General features: G+C 45.6%; 1 protein-coding gene across 9 annotated transcripts in view; it reads right to left on the bottom strand.

Annotated features, from left to right (window-relative positions):
• ITGA9 (integrin subunit alpha 9) overlaps positions 1-20,145 on the bottom strand; it is a 352,771-nt gene that overhangs the window by 274,507 nt on the left and 58,119 nt on the right. For 8 of the 9 annotated variants that reach the window (XR_014250773.1, XM_082412752.1, XM_082412753.1 and 5 more), the window contains exons 9-13: positions 15,507-15,644; positions 12,212-12,317; positions 11,341-11,435; positions 7,305-7,395; positions 5,047-5,092 (exon numbers count right to left, since the gene is read on the bottom strand). Coding sequence is in view for 8 of the 9 variants with exons in the window: in XM_082412752.1 (XP_082268878.1) it covers positions 5,047-5,092; positions 7,305-7,395; positions 11,341-11,435; positions 12,212-12,317; positions 15,507-15,644 (476 nt within the window). In the remaining variant the exon portion in view is untranslated. Of the gene's footprint in view, positions 1-5,046; positions 5,093-7,304; positions 7,396-11,340; positions 11,436-12,211; positions 12,318-15,506; positions 15,645-20,145 lie in introns of those variants that run through there. The other variant, XM_082412754.1, reaches the window with a different exon arrangement.

The following is a 20,145-nucleotide window of genomic DNA, read 5'->3' as shown; positions in this document are numbered from 1 at the left end:
CTCCAGGCCTCACAAAAAGACCCTTTTACCTCCAAGGAGCCCCGGCCTTCACGCCACTGGGGTGACATAACAAGATTAAGGGGCATTAGCAGCTTGAGAACAATGACCTCACTTGTGTTCAGTGATCCCACAAAGAGCATCCAGGGGGACAAGACAGATGGGAACCAGGACCAACACCAACTCTGAGAAAAGAAAGCGTTAAGGAAAACCTCAGAGAAAAAAGGAAGCGAGGAGCTGCATGGCCCAGATGGGGTTAGGGGATTTCACTATTGCCAGCACTGCCTTGAGACATGGGTCAAGAGAGGAACAGCTGTGGCAGGTAGAAAGGAACTGCAGGATCCCAGAGCAGATACAGCTGTAGGTCTAATGGAAATCAGACAACAGCGCTGCCTGGAAGAAATCCAATATCCGGTTTTCCAACTTCCTTCTGGGTTCATCCTTAGAAAATGCTTGAGTGTTCCTTAGCACCCCGGGCACTTGGATGTCTTCCTTCTCTGTGTTCCCGGCACTGTGTTCACACCTCACCTCACCTACTAACTAAGGTCACTGTCCATTTCCAAACCCACCCCACCCGCCCTGTAGGCCCTCCGAGGGGGGTGGGAATCCTGGTGAGTTCATCCTGATATTCCCAGGAGAGTAAGTGTTCAAAAACGCTTGTTATATGAACTTACTTACAAAACAGAAATAGAATCACAGATGTAGAAAACAAACTTACGGTTACCAGGGGGGAAAGGGTGGGAGGGATAAATTGGGAGATTGGGATTGACATATACACACTACTACATATAAAATAGATAACTAATAAGGACCTACTGTCTAGCACAGGGAACTCTACTCAATACTCTGTAATGGCCTATATGGGAAAAGAATCTTAAAAAGAGTGGATATATGTATACGTATAACTGATTCACTTTGCTGTACACCTGAAACTAACACAACACTGTAAATCAACTATACTCCAATAAAAATTAAAACAAACAAAAACCTTGTTAAATGGGTGAAACCTCCTCTCAGGCCAAGGGATTGAAAACCACAGGAAGAGCCAAAGTTTCACAAAACAGGGCGTCCACCCTGTGAGAGCCCCAGCTGCCCACGTGTCCTGCCAGTCACTGCACAGAAGCAGCCCAGGCCCTCCTACACCCCAGGGCCCCCTCGTGGGGAGGACGCCTCCTCTCCTGGCAGAGCCTGGCAGGGGACGGTGAGGTGAGCAGGAAGCAGAAGTGAGTGGTACAGACAAAAGGACCTCCATGAGCCATTGTTAAAAAGAAAAAAAAAACAACAACAATCCTTTGAAATGACAGACCAGGACCTTCACAAGCACATCTCCAACATCCATCAGATCAGTTCCCTCAAGCCTTTTTGTTTCAACTCCAAGTATTGTTTTTGGACCAGGAAAAGCCCAGAAATCTTTCATAAGCCTCTCTGATCACTTCCTTTGATCTTCAATGGCATTAACACCAGGCACGTATCACCCTAACACCAGGCCTGCCCTCTTGAGCTAATCCCAGAGAACAAACTTCCTGAGGGCAGAGCTTGGCCAACCCACACCCCTGGGGGGCGGGAGACTGGGTTTCACAGTCTGAGATGAAAGCAAAGGGGCACCCAAAGACAGCACCACAAATGTGCTTGAGACTTTAAAGAAGCTGGTGGCTGGAATACTTTCTATTTAATTGAAATATAGTTGATTTACAATGTTGTGTGAGTTTCAGGTGTACAGCAAAGGGATTCAGTTACACATATACATATATCTATTCTTTTTCAGATTCTTTTCCCTTATAGATTATTATATGATACTGAGTCTAGTTCCCTGTGCTATACAGTAGGACCTTGTTGTTTATCTATTTTACATATAGTAGTGTGTATATGTGAATCCCAAACTCCTAATTTATCCCTCCCCCCACCTTTCCCCTTTGGTAACCAGAAATTTGTTTTCTATGTCTGTGATTCTATCTCTGTTATGTAAATAAGTTCATTTGTATCATTATTTTAGATTCCACCTATAAGTGAGATATGGTATTTGTCTTTCTCTGCCTGGCTTACTTCACTTAGTATGATCATCTCTAGGTTTATCCGTGTTGCTGCAAATGGCATTATTTCATTCTTTCTTATAGCTGAGTAATATTCCATTGTATATATATATATATATATATATATATATATATATATATATATATATATATATATATATATATATATATATATATATATATATACCACATCTTCTTTTTCCATGGAATACTTCTTTCTGATGCTTCTCGGATAGTTCAAATTCTGATATTTGATTTGATCCTGATATTTAACTTCCAGGTAAATAATAAAACCAGTCAGAATACTTTCTGACGTGGTGTTGCTCCAGTGACCCTGGCCTGCTGTGGGGTCATGTTGCTTGCAGGGCAGAGACGGCGGGGGGACACATAATGAGCCCGCACCCTGGTGAAGGTGTTAGACCACTAACTGGGATATCCCCAAAGCCATCCATTACTCCAGGGAGCTACTTCATGTCTCAACAGGTCAATGCACAGAGCAGAATGAATGAGGGAATGGGTTACGGTGAGCTCAGCACCCCTACGCACCCCTGCAGTGGCTGTCACGGCCTTCCGTGGACCTTCCCGTCCAAGCCGGTGCTCCTGGCCCTGCTCCTAAAGCCTCCCCTCCCCGGGAGTGCTTCCAGGCATTCTCTTCGATGGACTCTACATCTGGCCCCGTTAGAGTTCACCTCATCCGATTCAACCCTCCATCCCAGGCTGGGGTCTGTGGTCTCCCATCCATGTGTAACTGCCTCGCTTTATGTTTACACCCATGTGTGAGCAAACCCCTGGGGAGGGCTGTCCCTCACATCAGAGGACAGAAGGAGACAAGCCCCTCTGGGTTAGAGCTCACAGCTACAAGCTTATAAAATACAAGAATGATGAAAAAGCAGAACCTATGAGATGTGCCTTTTGTGCCAGAAGCTCCCAGTTTGGAGAGGGCCTGGTTTCCACTAAGAGAAGTGGGGGAACACGTTTTATTCAAGGGGAATCCTGAGAAGCCAGGGCACGCTGCTCAGAAGAGTGAGGAGAGGGAAAATGACTTCGTGAGGCCACCAGCCAGAGCCCTGGCTTCACAAGTCCAACCGCAACCATCTGGAGCTATGAAAGCTGTTCCACCTGAAAAACTACCAACCCAGAAGAAGGGGTGATAAAGTAGAAATCCAGTCCCATGGGGAGTAATTAAAGGACTCATCTTACTGAAGTCACCATCCGAGGGACACAGCCGCCACCTTCAAATACTGAAGGGCTGTTATATGGAAGATAGGGGACCAAGAAGCAGACTTTGAGGCAGGCAAATTAAACCCAACTGATGTCAGAATTGCTAACATTTATTGAGCACTTAAACCAGGCACTGTTCTAGCTCACTGAGCTCTCATAAGAACTTATGATACCCAGTGAGGTAAGTACTATTATTGCCTTTTTAACAGATGACAATCCTGAAGCAGAGGTTACCAGACTTGCCCAGGAAACTCACCTTGTAAGGGCAGAGTTAGGGTTTGAACCCAGACCACCTGGCCCCAGAGTTTACACTCTTAACCTTAAGGCTATTCTGCCTCTTTAACAATTTAACATTTGTCGGGGGGTGGGGGGATGTCATATTAAATTTATTCATTTCATTTCCAACATGATTGGCCATGTTAAGCCAACTCTTAGGAAAGAAAGAACTTGAAAGCCAAAGGCCCTTGAGGCTATGCGTCTTGATGAGAAAATATGATCCAAGTCTCTGTCTAGAGCATCCCTAGGGTGTTGTTCATCATCTTTTCTAAATCCTTAGAATATTTATTATCTATACTGTTCATATAGCAGCTATCACATATTTCATTATATAGCTGAGGTTTTATGATGTATTTATGGCTTGCTTTAACTAATCCCCTTGGTGTAGAATGGACAATGCCTGAAATATTATGTTTCCCCACAATTCTCTGCCCATTGTGGTGCTCAATAAATGAGTAGTGGTTGATATTAGAAGTATTATAATCCCTGGAGTAGCAGAGTCATTTCTGACTCAGGAATTTTATGATAATCATCTTGAAAAAGTAAGTTATACATGGATTTTCTTAAAGATAATTCTGACTGCTGCCAATATGACAAACCTTGAAATTAGCATTTGTCAGTTAAGTGTGTGCAAAGTAACTAGCTTGAACAATTTAACCTTTTTCATTACCTGTGGGTGAACTGGTCCCCTCAGAAGTTACTAAGCCCCCACCCTGGGCACTACGTCCTTCTAGAGGAGGCTGTGTGGTCCTGTGGTGGAGACTCAGAGGAAGGCCCTGCTGAATGAGAGGAATCTAGGGTGTGGAAATCCATGGCCTCTGGGATCCCTTCCAGCTCTAAGATCCTACTAGCCTATTTTAGAAAGTTCTGAAATCAGGTTGTTAACAAAACCTATGAGTTGGCTCCCGCTCCAAAGTGTAATGTTGCTTTCTCTGAGTCACAGAGACAGAAATACTTGGAGAGGGTTCATGGGTGGGCCGGCAGCCCGCTGGCCTTTGCAGGAGAGATCCAGACTGCATGGGTTTCACAGCGAGGACTGGGTCTGAGCTCATGTCCCTCACACTCTGCTGCCACCAAAGAATGAGGGGGCAGGAGGCTCCCAGGCCCTGGGGGGCTGGGGACTACAAGGTGGGGAAGCCGGGATGAAGGGTGCAGGGATGAAGAGATGGGATAGGGCAGTGTCGTGGCGCCCACAGGAAATGATACCATGTGTAGAGCACATCTATGGAAGGGATTGTTCACGGCAAAAGGCAAAAACCCCAACTCTTCCTAGAAGCTCCAGGGATGCTATCCTCTCACACACGTAAACCACTCAAGGCCCACTGGCTGGAAACCCTGGGATAGAGGATAACAAGGATGAAAAAACAAAGGCAGCATTCGCACTTACCAAGCACCTCTGCCTGCAAGGAACAGGGCAGAGTGACTGCTGACTAATGATGAATAACTCCCCTGGGCCCCCCTCCCCCACCAAATTCCATCCCTCACCCACGAAGAGCCAAGAGGAAAGAGAGAAGCATCTCACCTTAGGAGAACCACACTGTCCGACATGAAAGCTCCAATAGTTACATCTGAAAACCACAAGTTTACAGATTCAGAAACTTGCTGAAGCCCATTTCACCCACCCGCTGTCAAGGGGCTCCACGGCAATGGAGGCCAGCCTCAAGGTCAGGGGGCCCCCCCGGGCTCTGAAATGACTTTGTAGGAGTTAGAGCCACACTGCCGCCTATGGCAGTCAATCACCAGATGTTGCTGCTGAGACCCCAAAATGTGCTGGTCTGCACCGAGATGTGCTGTATGTGTAAGACAGGAAACAATTTTAAAGACCTGGTACCAAAAAACATTAATGATCTCATTAATAATTTTTATATTGATTGTATGTTGAGATGATAATGTGTTAGATACATTGGGCTAAATTAAACATTATGAAAATTAATTTCACCTGTTTCTTTTTATCTTTTTAGCGGTTACTAGAATATTTTAAATTATGTAAGTGGCTCACATTATATTTCTTTTGGACATCAGAGAATCAGAGAGGGGGACACTTGGAATTAAATGACTCTTGGGAAAGCTCTAAGTTCTATAGAACATGTGAATCATCTCCGTTCCACCCCTCACTCTATGTGACCCCAGAGTCTCTCTGTGTCCTTGTCTGCACAATGGAGATAATTATCCCCACTGTCTTCTTCAAAAGTTGACAGTATTTCATAATATTTAAATCAGAATATATTTATTATACACTTGTTCAATATATTTATTAAATACGTTAAATCAGATATTAAAATCAGAAAACTCATGAAAATACTTGGCAAACTATAAATCAAGACAAGTGTTAGCTGGTAATGTTTATTCCTAAAAAATTTAATTTAGGAAGTATGCATTCATCCAATAGCTCTCTGCCTTTCCTCCCCTCAAATATAAACCTCTCAGCCCTGCGGTTCCCATGACTATTTCACAGAACCAAGCATCTGAATCCCTACATCTACACGACGTCCTCATTAAGGAAAAACAAAGAGCATTATCTGTGGATTGCAGGGCTGCTAAAATTTCTGCACTTGGGTATGCTTGTTAATTTTGCTATTTTCTAATAGCCTTTTTAAATTGCCTGGATATTTGAAAATAAAAGAACCTGACACACTTGCCATTTCTTTCATGAAAAATGCAAGATAAGAAATCCACATCCGTCGTGAAGTGTGACCATACCTGCTCACCGTGCAACTAGAGAAGCAGCCTGGGTCCCCATCCACAATGATGTGGTCTCTGGTGCCCTTAGTTCTCTGAGGCTCAGTATCCTTGTCTGTAAACTGGGGAGACACCCCTATCTTTAGCTACCTATGGGGTAACTATATGATGTACATTGCACGGGGAAGCATTCTGCACATATTAGAGTGCTAAACCAATGGTAGGTATTATTTAGGGATGGCTACAAATTGCCCAGAACAAGAACTGCTTTCTCAAACCTAAAAAGACTCGTACAAGATTGCATTCATTTTCACAGATCCTTCTGAGGCATTCTAAATGGAAAGAAACACTTTCTCAAAATAGCAAGATGACCTAGAGTTTCAGGGACATTTCTTCTGAATTCCATGATGATTTAGGGGTTTTCCAAATTCTTCTCTTTGTTTCCTCACCTCACCTACTCCATCCCCTTCAGGCAGCAAAGGAACCACTACTCCATTGCCCAGTCAATTTTACCTACACCGGATATCACTTGGGATTGGGGTTTGAAATCGTACATTTTTATTCAATCAGTCTCAGTCACCACAAGGCATTAATTAACCCTGAAGACAAGCCAGCCAGCCTTGAATGGTGAAGGTCTGTTTTGTCCGTCAGGGAGATGACATGGTTTTCTTCCTGCTCCAAGTGTTTCTCTCAATAGTCGTCTCACGGCAGGGGTGGGTGTGGGGGTTTACTCAGTGCCTTCTTCATTCTCAAGAGGAAGAGGCCTCTGAATATGCTCAAATATCAAGGCAAACATGAGGGTTCACTAGTTATCATTTTAAATGTGGGGAGTGCTTTTGGTCTTTATCAGAAAGACTTGCTGCCACAGAAATCACTGCAAAAATCCACCTTCCTGGTGCTTAAACCCTTTGGAGTAGAACATTTTAAAAATGAAAAATAAACTTTAACACTACTTTCATCTTAAAAGTCAAACACCAAGCAAAATACCCTATTCTACTGTATGAATTTTCCTAATCCTAAATCCAGGTCACGTCTGTGATCACGCTTACCAGACTGGTTATCTCTGCTTATCTCATATGCTTTTAAAGAAAAATAGCTTACCGGGATAGCCATTTCCATCCATATCAATGCCTCCTGATATGGACTGACCAAACATCCGCAGACCCGGACTTATCTTCCGCCCAGAAAGTTTCTGAAACAGATAATAGGGAGATTGAGTCACCAGAAGGAGCATGGTCACAAATAAGAACCAGTGACTGTTTTAGGGCAGCTTCCCTAGGACACCTGGTCTTGAAGTTGTTGAAAGAAAAAAATCATAGTCCGAATTTTATCGGGGCAGGGGGTGGGGGGCTTTAGCAGGCAGCTGAAGACCATGCACTCCTTTATTATTACTTGCCTTAGTCAAATGTCACCATTTAAAATTTTTTCTAAGCTCAGTGCTAATGAAAAAGCCACCCAGATGAGTGTGTTAGTGTTTTGATGTGTTGAATGAAGTTCCAAATGGATCAAGGTTAACTTCCACTTCTAAGGGAGGTTCTCTTTTGTGTTTATACAGGTATAGCTGGCTGAAACTCTAAGAACATATTGTCCTTCTATCTCTCTACCCAAACATGTAGCAAACATGGAACACTCCTAAGAGGCACACGTCAGCTGTTCCCTAGGTGGACAGGAATTAGCACGACAGCTCTCGATCAAGCCAACCAAAAGATCTACAGGCTCCTGGGCATCACAGACAGGATGAAACAGCTCTACCTAGTACATCTAGAACTCCATGGTCCTGAACCTTCTACAAACTGTAGGAAATCCAAACACTTAGCTGAAGCCACCCTTCCTCCTAAAAGGCAGCCTTCAACTGACCATTCAGCATTGACAGCTCCTCTGCCACAGGGCATCCGTACTTACCTCTCCTTCATCATTACGTTCAACAGATGCTAACACAACACATGCTGTGTTGGTCCAAGAATATTCATTATACAACCAGCCTTTGTCACACATCCATGCTTGTGTGGCACAGTTCCTCACAAAGATATCAAACTTCCTGAATCAGAAAAGTGCCATGTTCTGGGATCTGACCTGTTCTTTCTTCCCTTTCTCTAAACAGTCTCCCTGGGGAGGCTTCCCTCCCAAGGCCCTCGATGTAGAAGGTAAGCGAAATGCTTTGTTTTCATGCCACACAGCAATCTCCATGTCAGAACCAGGTTTACACATAGTCGTGGCTCACTTGGGACTTTCTTGCCTTACCCTTTTCCTCACTGAGTCATCCTGCAAAGAAGTCACAAGTATGGAGAGGAGGTGTTCCTACAGGGTTTACAGATGGAGACAGCAGGGACTCCCCCACCCTGCAGCGGCCGATAACTGCAAATAACCCTCCGCCTGCCACCTCAATGAAACCATCCAACAGGAAATGTGCAAGCATCAAAGCACAAATCAGAACACTGTAGGGAAACACTGAAGAAGTGTTTCTTGATAACAGGCAGAGCCCCACATCCCCGATGGCTCTGTCTAAGGAAACACGGATGTGCATCTGCACGTTTCTTAAAAGTCACATCTTGAAGCAGACCATCTCGGCTCTGAGGTCCAATGATGAGAGCAGCAGCTTGCCCTGGGTTTGCATTTCTAAGGTATGCTGTGGCTGAGACAAGCAGGGAAGAGTGAAGGGGTGGTCCTTTTGGGGGTGGCGATGCAGGCTTAAGTTATCCCACAAACATCTGCAGGCCATTAGGCCATAAAGCCAGGAAGATAAGTCTGCTCGATGCTAATAACTCTAAATGAAAACCAGGAGCCTTGGGAAACCTCCACTTCACCAGGTTTACATGCGGTGTCCTGATGGCAGGAGAAAGATCACAGGGGCCGCCGTGACATGCCCGGAGGGCTCTCAAATTGAGAAAGGCGCACAAGGATCTTAAAATCAACACTTTTCATGGTAAACTCGAGAAGGAGGAATGAGTTACAGAGTTATATGGAAGAACTTTAGACCCTGATCTCACAACGCATCCAGCAGAAATAACACCAATCTGGGCCAAAGAAAAGCGATTCCCTTGCCCAGACTTGTTTCTGACTTCCTCCTGTAGTTCACCCACACAATGCCCGCTCTGTCCCGGCCTGGGCCTTGGAGAGAACCTGGCATTAAAGGATTTTTCTTCCTTTAAAATCACAAACCTTATCACATACATATTAGGAGTCTGGAAACGTGTAATCATGGTTGTTTCTTTTTTTCTTTTTCTTTTTTTAAAGAGCCCCAAACCACTTCTCTTTGTTAGAGCTAATGAGCCAGGCTGCGTGCTGACAAAGGCAGGACGGGTCCAGCTGCTGATCCCTGCTTCCTACTAAAGACAATCCACGCTGACCACAAAATTTATACCTCAGTTCTCTGCAGGGAGTCCGCCCAGCAACACAACAAACACGAGAGGGCCACCGGAGGAGGGGAAGCTGGGGGTCTCTCACAGGCTGCCTCTCTGTGTGATTAGCTTCCCAGGTCCGGGAACAAGCTTCCAGGAGGAAGCGTGGAGAGTGACCTCGATGGCGGCACAAAGAAGGCTGCTCCCTGGATGACTTTCAGCTTGTGACAGTGGGAACAGCGTCCCTGACCCAGGGTAGAGCAGCCCCTGGGACACGGATGTGGCCCCCAAACTGTGCCCAGAGCCCTCTTCCTCCTGCCACCTCAGCTAAATCCTCTAGGAGTTTATTCCCACCACTACTCATTTCTAATGCACAGAGGATGGTCCATGTAGATAAATGCCCCTCAGAGTATATATGCCTCACAGACAAATAAGCTTCCATAGTTCTGAGTTTTCCAACTGAGCTTCCCTGAGCGTTCCTTTTTCCCGATGTGGAGTTGAGGGCGGTGGTTGCAGTAAGAGGGTTGGGAGTCAGACTGGCAAAGGTTCATGGTCAAATTGCCATTTCCTAGCTGGTGACCATCGGCATGTTAATTAACTTCCCTGGCCTGGAGTCACCTCGTAAATAAAAGGTGGATAACCAAGGTGCCCATCTCACAGGGCTATTCTGGGGACTGAAGGCAAGAGGGCAGAGCAGGCGCTCAGGAAGCATCCCTGCTCTCGCCAGCACCTCCCTTGGCATCTGCCTCTTGCAAGAGTCATGGAGCCGAGCAGGAGGCCCAGAAGAGGGAATCTGGGCTCAAGTGGCAGCAAACCAGCCAGCCCTCAACCCTTCATTAGCTAACTCATATCTGCTGCAGGAAGAACAATTAGGAACATACACCTTGAACTTACACATATGCATTGCCTCTTAAAATCAACTGGCAAAGCCTTTTCTTACCTAGAGACTTTAGTACATGGACAGCTTTCGATACTTTTCTATTTCATGTTATAGAACATTTTATAAGAACAGGACTCAGTTCAAAGTTTTGTTTCCTTTGCAATAATCAAGATACAAGGCAAGCTTCTTGGTGACGAGAAATGTCAGCATGAATAGGAGGCGGTTAGCACGTAGTAAATGTTCAGTAAATCAGCAGGTGCTGATTGGAAATTTCTCGACATGTGCTCAGTCCCTTTCTGTCGCTGACCCACTGGGAGAAAGACCCAGGCCTGTGCCACTCTACGTGCAGACATCCACAAACATCCTGACCATGCTTCTGTCCAGAGAGTGACTTCCTTTTTTCCCAGGGGCTGGGCTTGACACCATCAGCAAGACTGAACTCCAAGCTGATATGGCAAAAAACAGAACTCACCACTTCCACGTTCCCAAGTCTGGGCACGAGGCCAGGGCTTTAACCAGCTCCCCGTTTTAATGCCAACTGTGACAACAGCCCTGTGACAGCTTTCATGTCCCTCCTCCATGGACCACTGTCTTTCTAGATTATATTTTACAAGATATTCCTTTGGCTTAGCACAGATGGTTGGCAAAGCAGTAACCAGAAAAAGCAATCCACCTCTTCTTACATAAATCATTCTAACTCTGGCTAAGAATTTGGATCTTATCTTTTGTAGGCAGAATGCCTCCCTGGATATGAGCAAACTCGGGAGTCTATAAATATGTTTTGATTTAAAAAGCAGTCTCAATGGTTTGTGTCTTCCACTGGAGGGGGGGACGGTGAAGGCAGGCACAACGCCGTGTGTTGTGTGTATCTGTGGAATGAATGTATGAACAGCAGCCACGACACTCTCACACCAATTACCATGGAGTACTGAGGGACCATCCCACCGGCACCACCGTGATAGATGTACACCGCTCCTGAAAAGTCATCCTCCTTGGGTGCGCCAATGGCCACATCTAGGGGGAGAAAAGCAGCTCTGGGTTAGAAAAGCCATGTGGAGTAACATAATGGTGGATTCTCTAATTCCTGCCATAATGTCTAGAAATTTCTTGGTTGCTGCTTGTTCAAGCATTAAACTAGGCACATTATCTCTTAGCAGCAGGAAAAAAAAAAAACGTAGAAAGAACATTATAGAAGCTGAGAAGAGGTTACTTCCAGAAAATTTCTCCCTCATCCTCATAGGAATAAGTTATTGATCTATCCAATAAAAGAAACGCAAATATCAACCACCCACCCTAATGTCTGTCTGAGAAGGGAACTCCATAGACAATGGTTATTGCATAACTGAGAAAGTCACCTCTATTCTTGGGTAAAGGAATTATATAAAATGGTATTCCCTTTACCAAAAAAATCAACGTTACTCTCACAAACTGACAACTAGATCTTCCTCCATGCTCTCAGAGCATCGTGGAGCATCAGAGGCTCAGAAACAAGAAAGGTTTGTAGCAAGAGGAAGCTGGTTCAGACTTGGCTGCCATAGAAGCCCCTATGGACCAGCCGCAAGGTTCACTGCACCACAAACACATAGCAAAGAGCACTGAGCTGATGAGAAGGGATTTCATGGAAGCAAAACTCCAGTGGGCTCAGGGCTCAGTCCTGCGTCTACACAGAAAATGTGGTTTCTAACAGGCGTCCTCTCCCCAGTGTACGTGGATGGGCCTTGCCATGGGCAGGTAGACCCCAGAGTGCCCACGACAGGGGCAAGTTAGAGGGCAGGTACGAGCTCACTGACCTGGGAACCCGTCATCATCGAGGTCGCCCAGGTTGGCGATGCTCTCCCCAAAGTGTGCATTGTAGGCGCCATCCCCACTCAGGGCCAGCTGCTCCTCCAGGGCTCCCTGGGAAACAGGATGGAGGGAAAACGGGAAACAAAACAAACAGAATAACCAAAAAAAGAATGAAAAAACAGAGCCGGGAATGCCGCCCTGCCCTGCAGCACACCCATGGACAGGAAACACCTGGGCAGAATCCCAGGCACCCAAACTTCCCCCCCACCCACCCACTGGTGGCCAAATGAGCTCCTTCCACCTGGCTGCCATGAAGGTCTCCGATTGCCTGAGATGCATTTTAGAGGGAAGGAGACCCACTGTTGGCCACTGATGACTAAACCTCTCCCTTGTCCTAACGCTCTATACACCAACCTATTAACCAACCTACCTGCTTGTCCCCCCAGTCTCCTCTCCCCGCAATATCCCCAAAGTTGTTTTAGAGGGAATACATATTTCCATTTCTGCTCTCCTCTGCCTTCTGGTACAAATTTATAAAGCTGTTTTGTACGGTGCATGTATTAGTAATCTTGGCAGAGGGACTCATGGTTCAGAAAACCCAACACCCAATAGTTCTTGGTTAAGGGGTGGGAGCAGTGATAACAGGACACACGACTGTGCCCATTTTCACGTGTGGTTTGGATTTCCTAAGCAAACACCAACCAACAGAGGGAGCGGCCAATGGTGATGGTGTCACTAAAAGTCACACCCACTTTACCCCCAAATCATTGGCACATGACTATCAGAGCATTAAAACACCATCTGAGGGACTTCCCTGGTAGTCCAGTGGTTAAGAATCTGCCTTCCAATGCAGGGGACTTGGGTTCGATGCCTAGTCGGGGAACTAAGATCCCACGTGTCACGGGGCAACTAAGCCCGGGCGCCTCAACTAGAGAGCCCGCCTGCCGCAAACTACAGAGCCCACGCACTCTGGAGACCGCGCGCCACAACTAGAGAGAAGTCCGAGCGCAGCGAAGATCCCGCGCACCACAACAAATATCCCGTGCACTGCAACTAGGACGCAATGCAGCCATGAATGAATGAATGAATGAATGAATGAATGAATAAATAAAATATTTTAAAAAACACACACACACAATGTTTTGAGGCACAAGAGTGTCTAACCCTGCCCCCAGGTAGAGGCACTCAGACCCACTGTACATCCACAAGCCATCCCAAAGCTTTTGTTACAACTAAATCTTTTTTTTCCCACTGTACTCAAACAACTTGCAAACAGTAAAGGTGTGATGAGTTCTTAAGTCAACGAAACCTCTGCCCCACAACACAAATATGTGATTTCTTCCCATCAGTGTGGTGAAGAAAGAGAGAAACATTGATTCCTTGTATGTACCAGGCACTGTATATCCTCAGCCTCATTTAAATCACACAGTGACTCTATAAGGAAGACCTTATGACTCTGCCCACTTTACAGGTGAGGAAACTGAGCTGCTGATTTCAAGCTATTTGTCCACATCACACAGGCTAGTAAGTGGCAACACCAAGATTCAAAGGCAAGTCATCATTTATTCCCTCTCCTCGACACTGCCCTGCAATCATTAATCACAAGTCATCATTTATTCCCGCTCCTCGACACTGCCCTGCAATCATTAATCACATAAGATGAAGTTCAACAGAAATAAGAATACCCTTGTACTTAGGGTAACCACATGGCATTAAGAAACACTGACTGGGGTTGGGATGTGTGGGTGCCAGCTGCCGCAGAAGGTCTGGGGGATTATCCTGCTCCAAGATTCCATGCCCTGGGGCTGTTGGGCTGGTCACCTTATTGCCTCACAAGTTAACACCCATGCAAACGCAGCAGTCTCCTGCATATATGGTGGCCAGCAGCTACTGAATGCCAGCTGTTCTCATCTCCATAACGACCAACTCACTTCTCCCCTCACCTCCTTGACCCCCCTTCCTGGAAGGTCAGTGCAGATGCAGGTGCCATGAGTTGTTGCAACAGGTACCAGGAAGCATCTTTCCTCCCAGGTTTTAGATCCACCTTCCCAAAGAGTTTGCAAACATCCAAGAAAGCTCAAGGCTCTAACTTCCCCTGGCTCCTCTTTAAATAACTGCCCTTTCTTTCTGGCATCTGCCCACGTAGTTATAGCTAAACACCACCACCCCCTCCCGATTAGGATAACTAACACCTTGGTCACCGCTTAAAAGTACACTTTTACTGACTTTTTTGATTATGAAAGAATTACATTCTCACAGTTTGGATAAAGATAAAGCTAAATATCTACCCAAGCACCACCACCCAGAGAGATCTATTTACATTCTCTATGTATTTTGTACATTTTTAAAGGTTGTTTGTACATGCAGTCTTTATCCTGCTTTTTCAGTGATTATCTCATAAGCATTTTCTCATGTTAGCTAAAGGCTGGTGGTCACAGGATTTATTCATTTAACCATTTCCCTCTTGTTGAATATTCTTTCCTCTAGATCCTGAAAAGATTCTACTTTCTCATTGGTCTCCTGCACCCACGGGTGCACTGCTGCCCCTCAGCCCCTGCCCCCACCCACCCTCCACTGTGCTGCAGAGACATCTTTCTGACTTGGCCACATCCTTTTCATGGCTCTGCAGAATAAGGGACATCGTGACTATAGCCCTTGGCCACTACGGTGGCCCCCATCCACCCCTCCCAGTCCCAACACGCTGAACTACGGTCCCACTGCCTCACACCTCAATCCACTTGCCCAGCTCCCAGCCCACTCCCGCCTGTCTACCTAACTCGCATTCTTCTTCAAGATTCCTCCCAGCCATCATGTCCTCTGAGAAGGCTTCTCTGCCTCCGTGGGCAGGTGTGTATATAGTCCCAAGGAGACAAAATAACAGAGATGAAGCATGCCACCTCCAAAGCCAGTTTGCCTACGTTCAAATCCCAGCCCCACTGCTTCTTATCTGTGTGATTTGGGGCAAGTGACTTAACCTCTCTGAGCCTCAGTTTTTTCACCTGAAAAATGGGGACCCCCGATACCATGTGCACATGTCATTGAAATCATTCACAGGAAGCAGGAGAAACGGTTCCTGGTACATAGGAATCACTCAACTTTAGTCATTAAGATTTTTCTGGACCCCTGTATGTTTGCAGTCATAACACTGAGTATAACTTTCCATTGATGGAACACGGAGCTTTTTGAAGGTAAGAAGCGTGTCTTTTTACCTCCTCTGGGTGATGGGGCTCAGTCACTACTCCCCCAGGCCAACATTCCTCTCCCACACCCTGTCCACATGTTGCCCAGCTCTGTACTCACGTTTCCTCTGTTGATGTAGACAGTGACCTGCCCTTCGTCCCTGATCTCAGAAAACATGGGGGCCCCCACGAGCAGGTCAGAGAGGCCGTCCACGTTCAGGTCAACTGCACATAAGGAGGAGCCGAAGTAAGAGCCCATCTGCAACCAAGTCAAGTTGCAACAAAGCGTTCAGTGTCCATCCTCACACACAAGGCCCCTGCCTTCCTCCAGCTGCCCAGCCTGACAAACATCTGCTCCCAAGCCCCTCGGAGGCTGTGCCAGCCATGCCACCCTGGAAACCAGAATGCCTGGGCCACGGTGAGATCCCGACTCCCCTGGCCTCCTGGCAGCCACGTGGGCCCCCCGGTCAAAGTGAGACCCACGTTCGCTGGCTTGGAGCCCCACCAAGGGGGAAACAAATGGACTGATCCCTGGAGAACAAGGTACTGCTTTTACAAATGCAAGCTGAGGCTGCAGACATAGGTTACAGCCATAATAAAAGTGCCTCGTATATCAGACATTTGACAAGGCCGAGCAAGTTAGGAATATGGAATTTCACAGCACAAGGCAGGCATGAAAATAAATGTTACATGGGAAACAGATTACCCTCGCCCAGTCCTGGGCATAGCTGAAGATTGGTTAGGATGGCGTGAGCTGAAGTAACAGAAAAAGGTACAACTCAGAAGACCATTTGGAGGATGAAGGAAAACAGCCAGGTTATATTGGCTTAATCATAGCTTAATTCAGTACCTGTTACTTTATTTTTTACTATTTTTTTTAATTGAAGTATAGTTGATTTACAACGTATTAGTTTCAGGTGTACAGCAAAGTGATTCAGTTATACATGTGTATGTATACATATATATGGAAAAGAATCTGAAAAAATTCTTTTCCATATATATACACACATACTTTTTTAGATTCTTTCCCATTATGTTATTACTATATTCAATATATATTCGATTACTATATTCAACTATATTCAATCAGGATACTGAATATAGTTCCCTGTGCTACACAGTAGGCCCTTGTTGTTTATCTATTTCATATTTAGTAATGTGTTTCTGTTAATCTCAAACTCCTAATTTATCCCTCCCCCCACCACCTTTCCCCTTTGGTATCCTAAATTTGGTTTCTATGTCTGTGAGTCTATTTCTGTTTTGTAAATAAGTTCATTTGTATCATTTTTTTAGATTCCACATATAAGTGGTATAATGTGCTTTGTCTTTCTCTGTCTGACTCAGTACCTGTTATTTTAAATTGGGGGTCTCAAACACAATCCAATGGGATCCAGGCAGGTGATACAACAGGTATAAGGAAAAAGCAAACAACAGTGCAGGCATGCTTACGGGTGGCGAGCGACACTCAGCTTCTGTGTCTAAGAAACGATAGAGAATGGTGGAGACTGCAGCAAACTAGAGTCCACAGACCCAGCTAAAGGAGCAATCCCCACCCAGGGGCAGTCAACTCCTGATTGACCCAGAAAAGGCCAACCATCTCATTTTTCAAGAGAAACCAAAGCTCTAAAATTTTATTTGAATTGCCTATTTTTAAAATGCTGACAACTAATTCATATTAAAAAATAATAAACAAACATACCATGCAGGCCAAATGAAAATTTTTGTAGGCTGTATCCTTTCCAAAGGCTGCCAGTGGGCGACCTCTGTTTTTAATTAAAAAAAAAAAAAAAAAAAAAAAAATCTATCTTTTTAAAATAAATGTTTTCAAATAAAAGGGCTCTGGTTTTACAGACATGAACAAGCATTTTCTTTTGCTGTTTGTTGGTAGCTAACCCAGGGGAGTTTGAGAGAGGTGGAGGGTACTTTGGTCTATTTCCTGCAGCTCAGCCTGGGAAAGGACTCAAGTCCCTCCCAGTCACATGCCGAGGTCACTTCCACCCAACCCCCATCCCCACCTGCCCCCTTCCCAAGGGAGAAGGGCACGGGGAAGTTTCAGAATCATGGGGTGGGGGGGGTGGGCAGAAACCAGTTGACAGTCACCAATTCAGTGGCCTTGCCAATGTCCCTATCTTGACTTTAGTAAAAGAAACCGCTAAGACCCAGGCAAGGCCCTGAAGACCGAAGCTGCTGGCTGTTCTCTCTGGCTGAGTCCCAGGGGAACTATTTGTTTCATTCCAATGGTCTATTTAACTTGGCATCTTCATCAGTGTTCAATCAGAAATCCCCGTACGTGAAGTTTCCTATCTAAGTTTTGACATATAAACACTTCACATACTCAATTACTGCAATGAAACTTCGATAGGGCAACGACATGCTTTGGGGTGAGTGTTCCTTGATCAGAGCTCTCCCATCAGCCTGGAAATATGAGGACACATGTCATAGCAATGGAATTGCATGTGTATTGGTGATTTCTTGAGTGCACTATACGAAGGATGTCAACCAGTAAAGACCAGAACCATTTGGGGTTTTGTCTCTCTTACGGCCAGGAGACAGAACTCTCTGACCAGATTCTGGCCACACGGAAGCAGAAGTGGATCAGGGGTTTCCTGAGTCAGAACCCTCCTCTATGTGTGGCTCCGGACACAGGGGTAAAGCAAAGGCATCCTTTGAAAGCCTGGGGTCATGTCCTTTCCCACTGAAAAAATGGAGAAGTCAGTGGGACAAGAATTTCTCATTTCTTCTGGCACAAGCAGAATAAGATGTCTAAAGGGAGTAATGGTTTATTTCAAAATCAGAAAGATGATGATGGGGGTAAGCTGGAAGATGGTGAAACAAGATGGCAGAGTGAAGGACATATGTTACAATGGTTCAAGGTGAGGGCGAGAAGAGCCCCAAGGAAAATGAATGGCAGCTCTGGAGCTGGGAGGTGAGACAGCTGGCCCATGGTCCCCTCCTCAGGGAGCCCTGTCGTGTCATAATGAGGACACTCAAGCTGACCTGCAGGTTGGTCTGTGCTGGAACCCACGTCATCATGTCCTCGGGAAATTTGGAAAAGCAGGTTCTCAAACCTTTCCCTCTCACATCACCCACTCTCAAATCTGCTCCCCCAAACCTGCCCATGACCCAGACACAGATGGGTAGCCATGAAAGCTATCATCTAAACAGGGAGGGTTCTGGGAAAGAGAAAGGGCCCAATTATAGACTGTTGTTTACACCAGGATGACTAGCATCAGCTGGGCCTGTCCTGGGCACAGGCAGCGGGCAGTGGAGGTGGGGACACAGGAAGCAGCGGGGAGGCACGGTTGACAGCTGAACATGAAAATATTCTAAAAATAGGGTGACAGGGACTTCCCTGGTGGTCCAGTGGTTAAGACTCCATACTCCCACTGCAGGGGGCATGGGTTTGATCCCTGGTTGGGGAACTAAGACCCCGCATGCCACAAAGCGCAGCAAAAAAAAGAAATAAATTTTAAAAATAATAAAAATAGGGTGATAAGTGTGTTTAAGCCCCACAATTCACTTTAAAGACTCCCTAAAAAAAACAGTAGTTACGTAAGATGATAGATGTGTTAGCAAACCTCAGTGTGGTCATTTCACAATATATACGTGTACCAAGTCATCACACTGTACACCTTGAACGTGTTATATATCAATTATATATCAATAAAGCTGGGGGGGGGATAATTTCATGCTGTCAAGCCGAGGTACATTGGAAGGGGAGCAGAGGGAGGGAGGGAGGGTTTTCTACAGGAAAACTCACCCATTTATTTTTTTTGGATAAAGAGCTAAAATGTTAGGCTTAGCAGCATTTACACCCTACTTGCTCTTTGGGACTCTTTCTCAGAAATGGCACGGGGTTATTTATTTTCTAACTTTAGAGGTGCTTGGAAATCCTTTTTTTGCAGAATTGCTCACAGTCTTTTTCCAGTGTTGTTGCTTTGGGGTTTTGGAAATGTTAAAATAACACAGGCTTGCATAGTTCCCGGGGGAACGCAGAGCTGCTCTCAGGGAAAACCTCACAAAACTGAGTTTGGTGATGTATTTTTTATTGAAAAGGTTATGACAGTTATATACTAAAAATACACATGATGGTTGTTAAAACTGCAAAAAGCTCTACTTGTGAGTGGGATTTCTGGAACTCAGACTATGACTCCCCATCAGAACAATATGCAGTGGTGCCAGGCTGGCATGAGGCAGGTCTAACACAGCAGGACCTGAACTGGGGCACATGGCCCACCCAGGATGGAAACATCATTTTTTCCCCCTCTTCTTAGTGTAATGGTAGGAGAATGTCAGAAGGCAATTTTACCTATCTCCTCAAATCTCCCTCCCAAGTCTCAAGTCCTGTGCTTCTTCCCCGAGCTCACTACGGCCTCTACCAAGACAACTCTTCAAATCACCCCCTTCACCTCCCCACCTAAACTTGTCTCCTCTTAGAACGGCCAATCTTACCAAACATGCCAAGGTGTGCACCACTGATAAGCCCACGAAAAATGGTGCTTATTAATCAAAGGAATCTCTACCTGGCTTAATTTCAGACTACGGTACAATATAATGGAAACTTGCAGGAAATGGAGAGAGAATTAGCAACAGGGTAAGGATAATAAGATGACACAGGCAGATAAACCTTGCCCAGGACTAATTTCAGGGCAGCCTTCCCCAGCTATTTCTATTTCAAAGTTCTAAAAGGAACCTGGTGATATTTGTTTGTTTTTTGTGTGGCAACAGTCTCCATGGCAATGGTGGCAGAGGGCTTGGGA

The sequence above is a fragment of the Balaenoptera physalus genome, assembly GCF_965194825.1.
Source record: "Balaenoptera physalus genome assembly, chromosome: 11".
In the NCBI taxonomy this organism is placed as follows: Eukaryota; Metazoa; Chordata; class Mammalia; order Artiodactyla; family Balaenopteridae; genus Balaenoptera; species Balaenoptera physalus.
The sequence above is the reverse complement of the archived record's forward strand: the minus strand, read 5'-3'. Positions and strand labels throughout refer to the sequence as shown.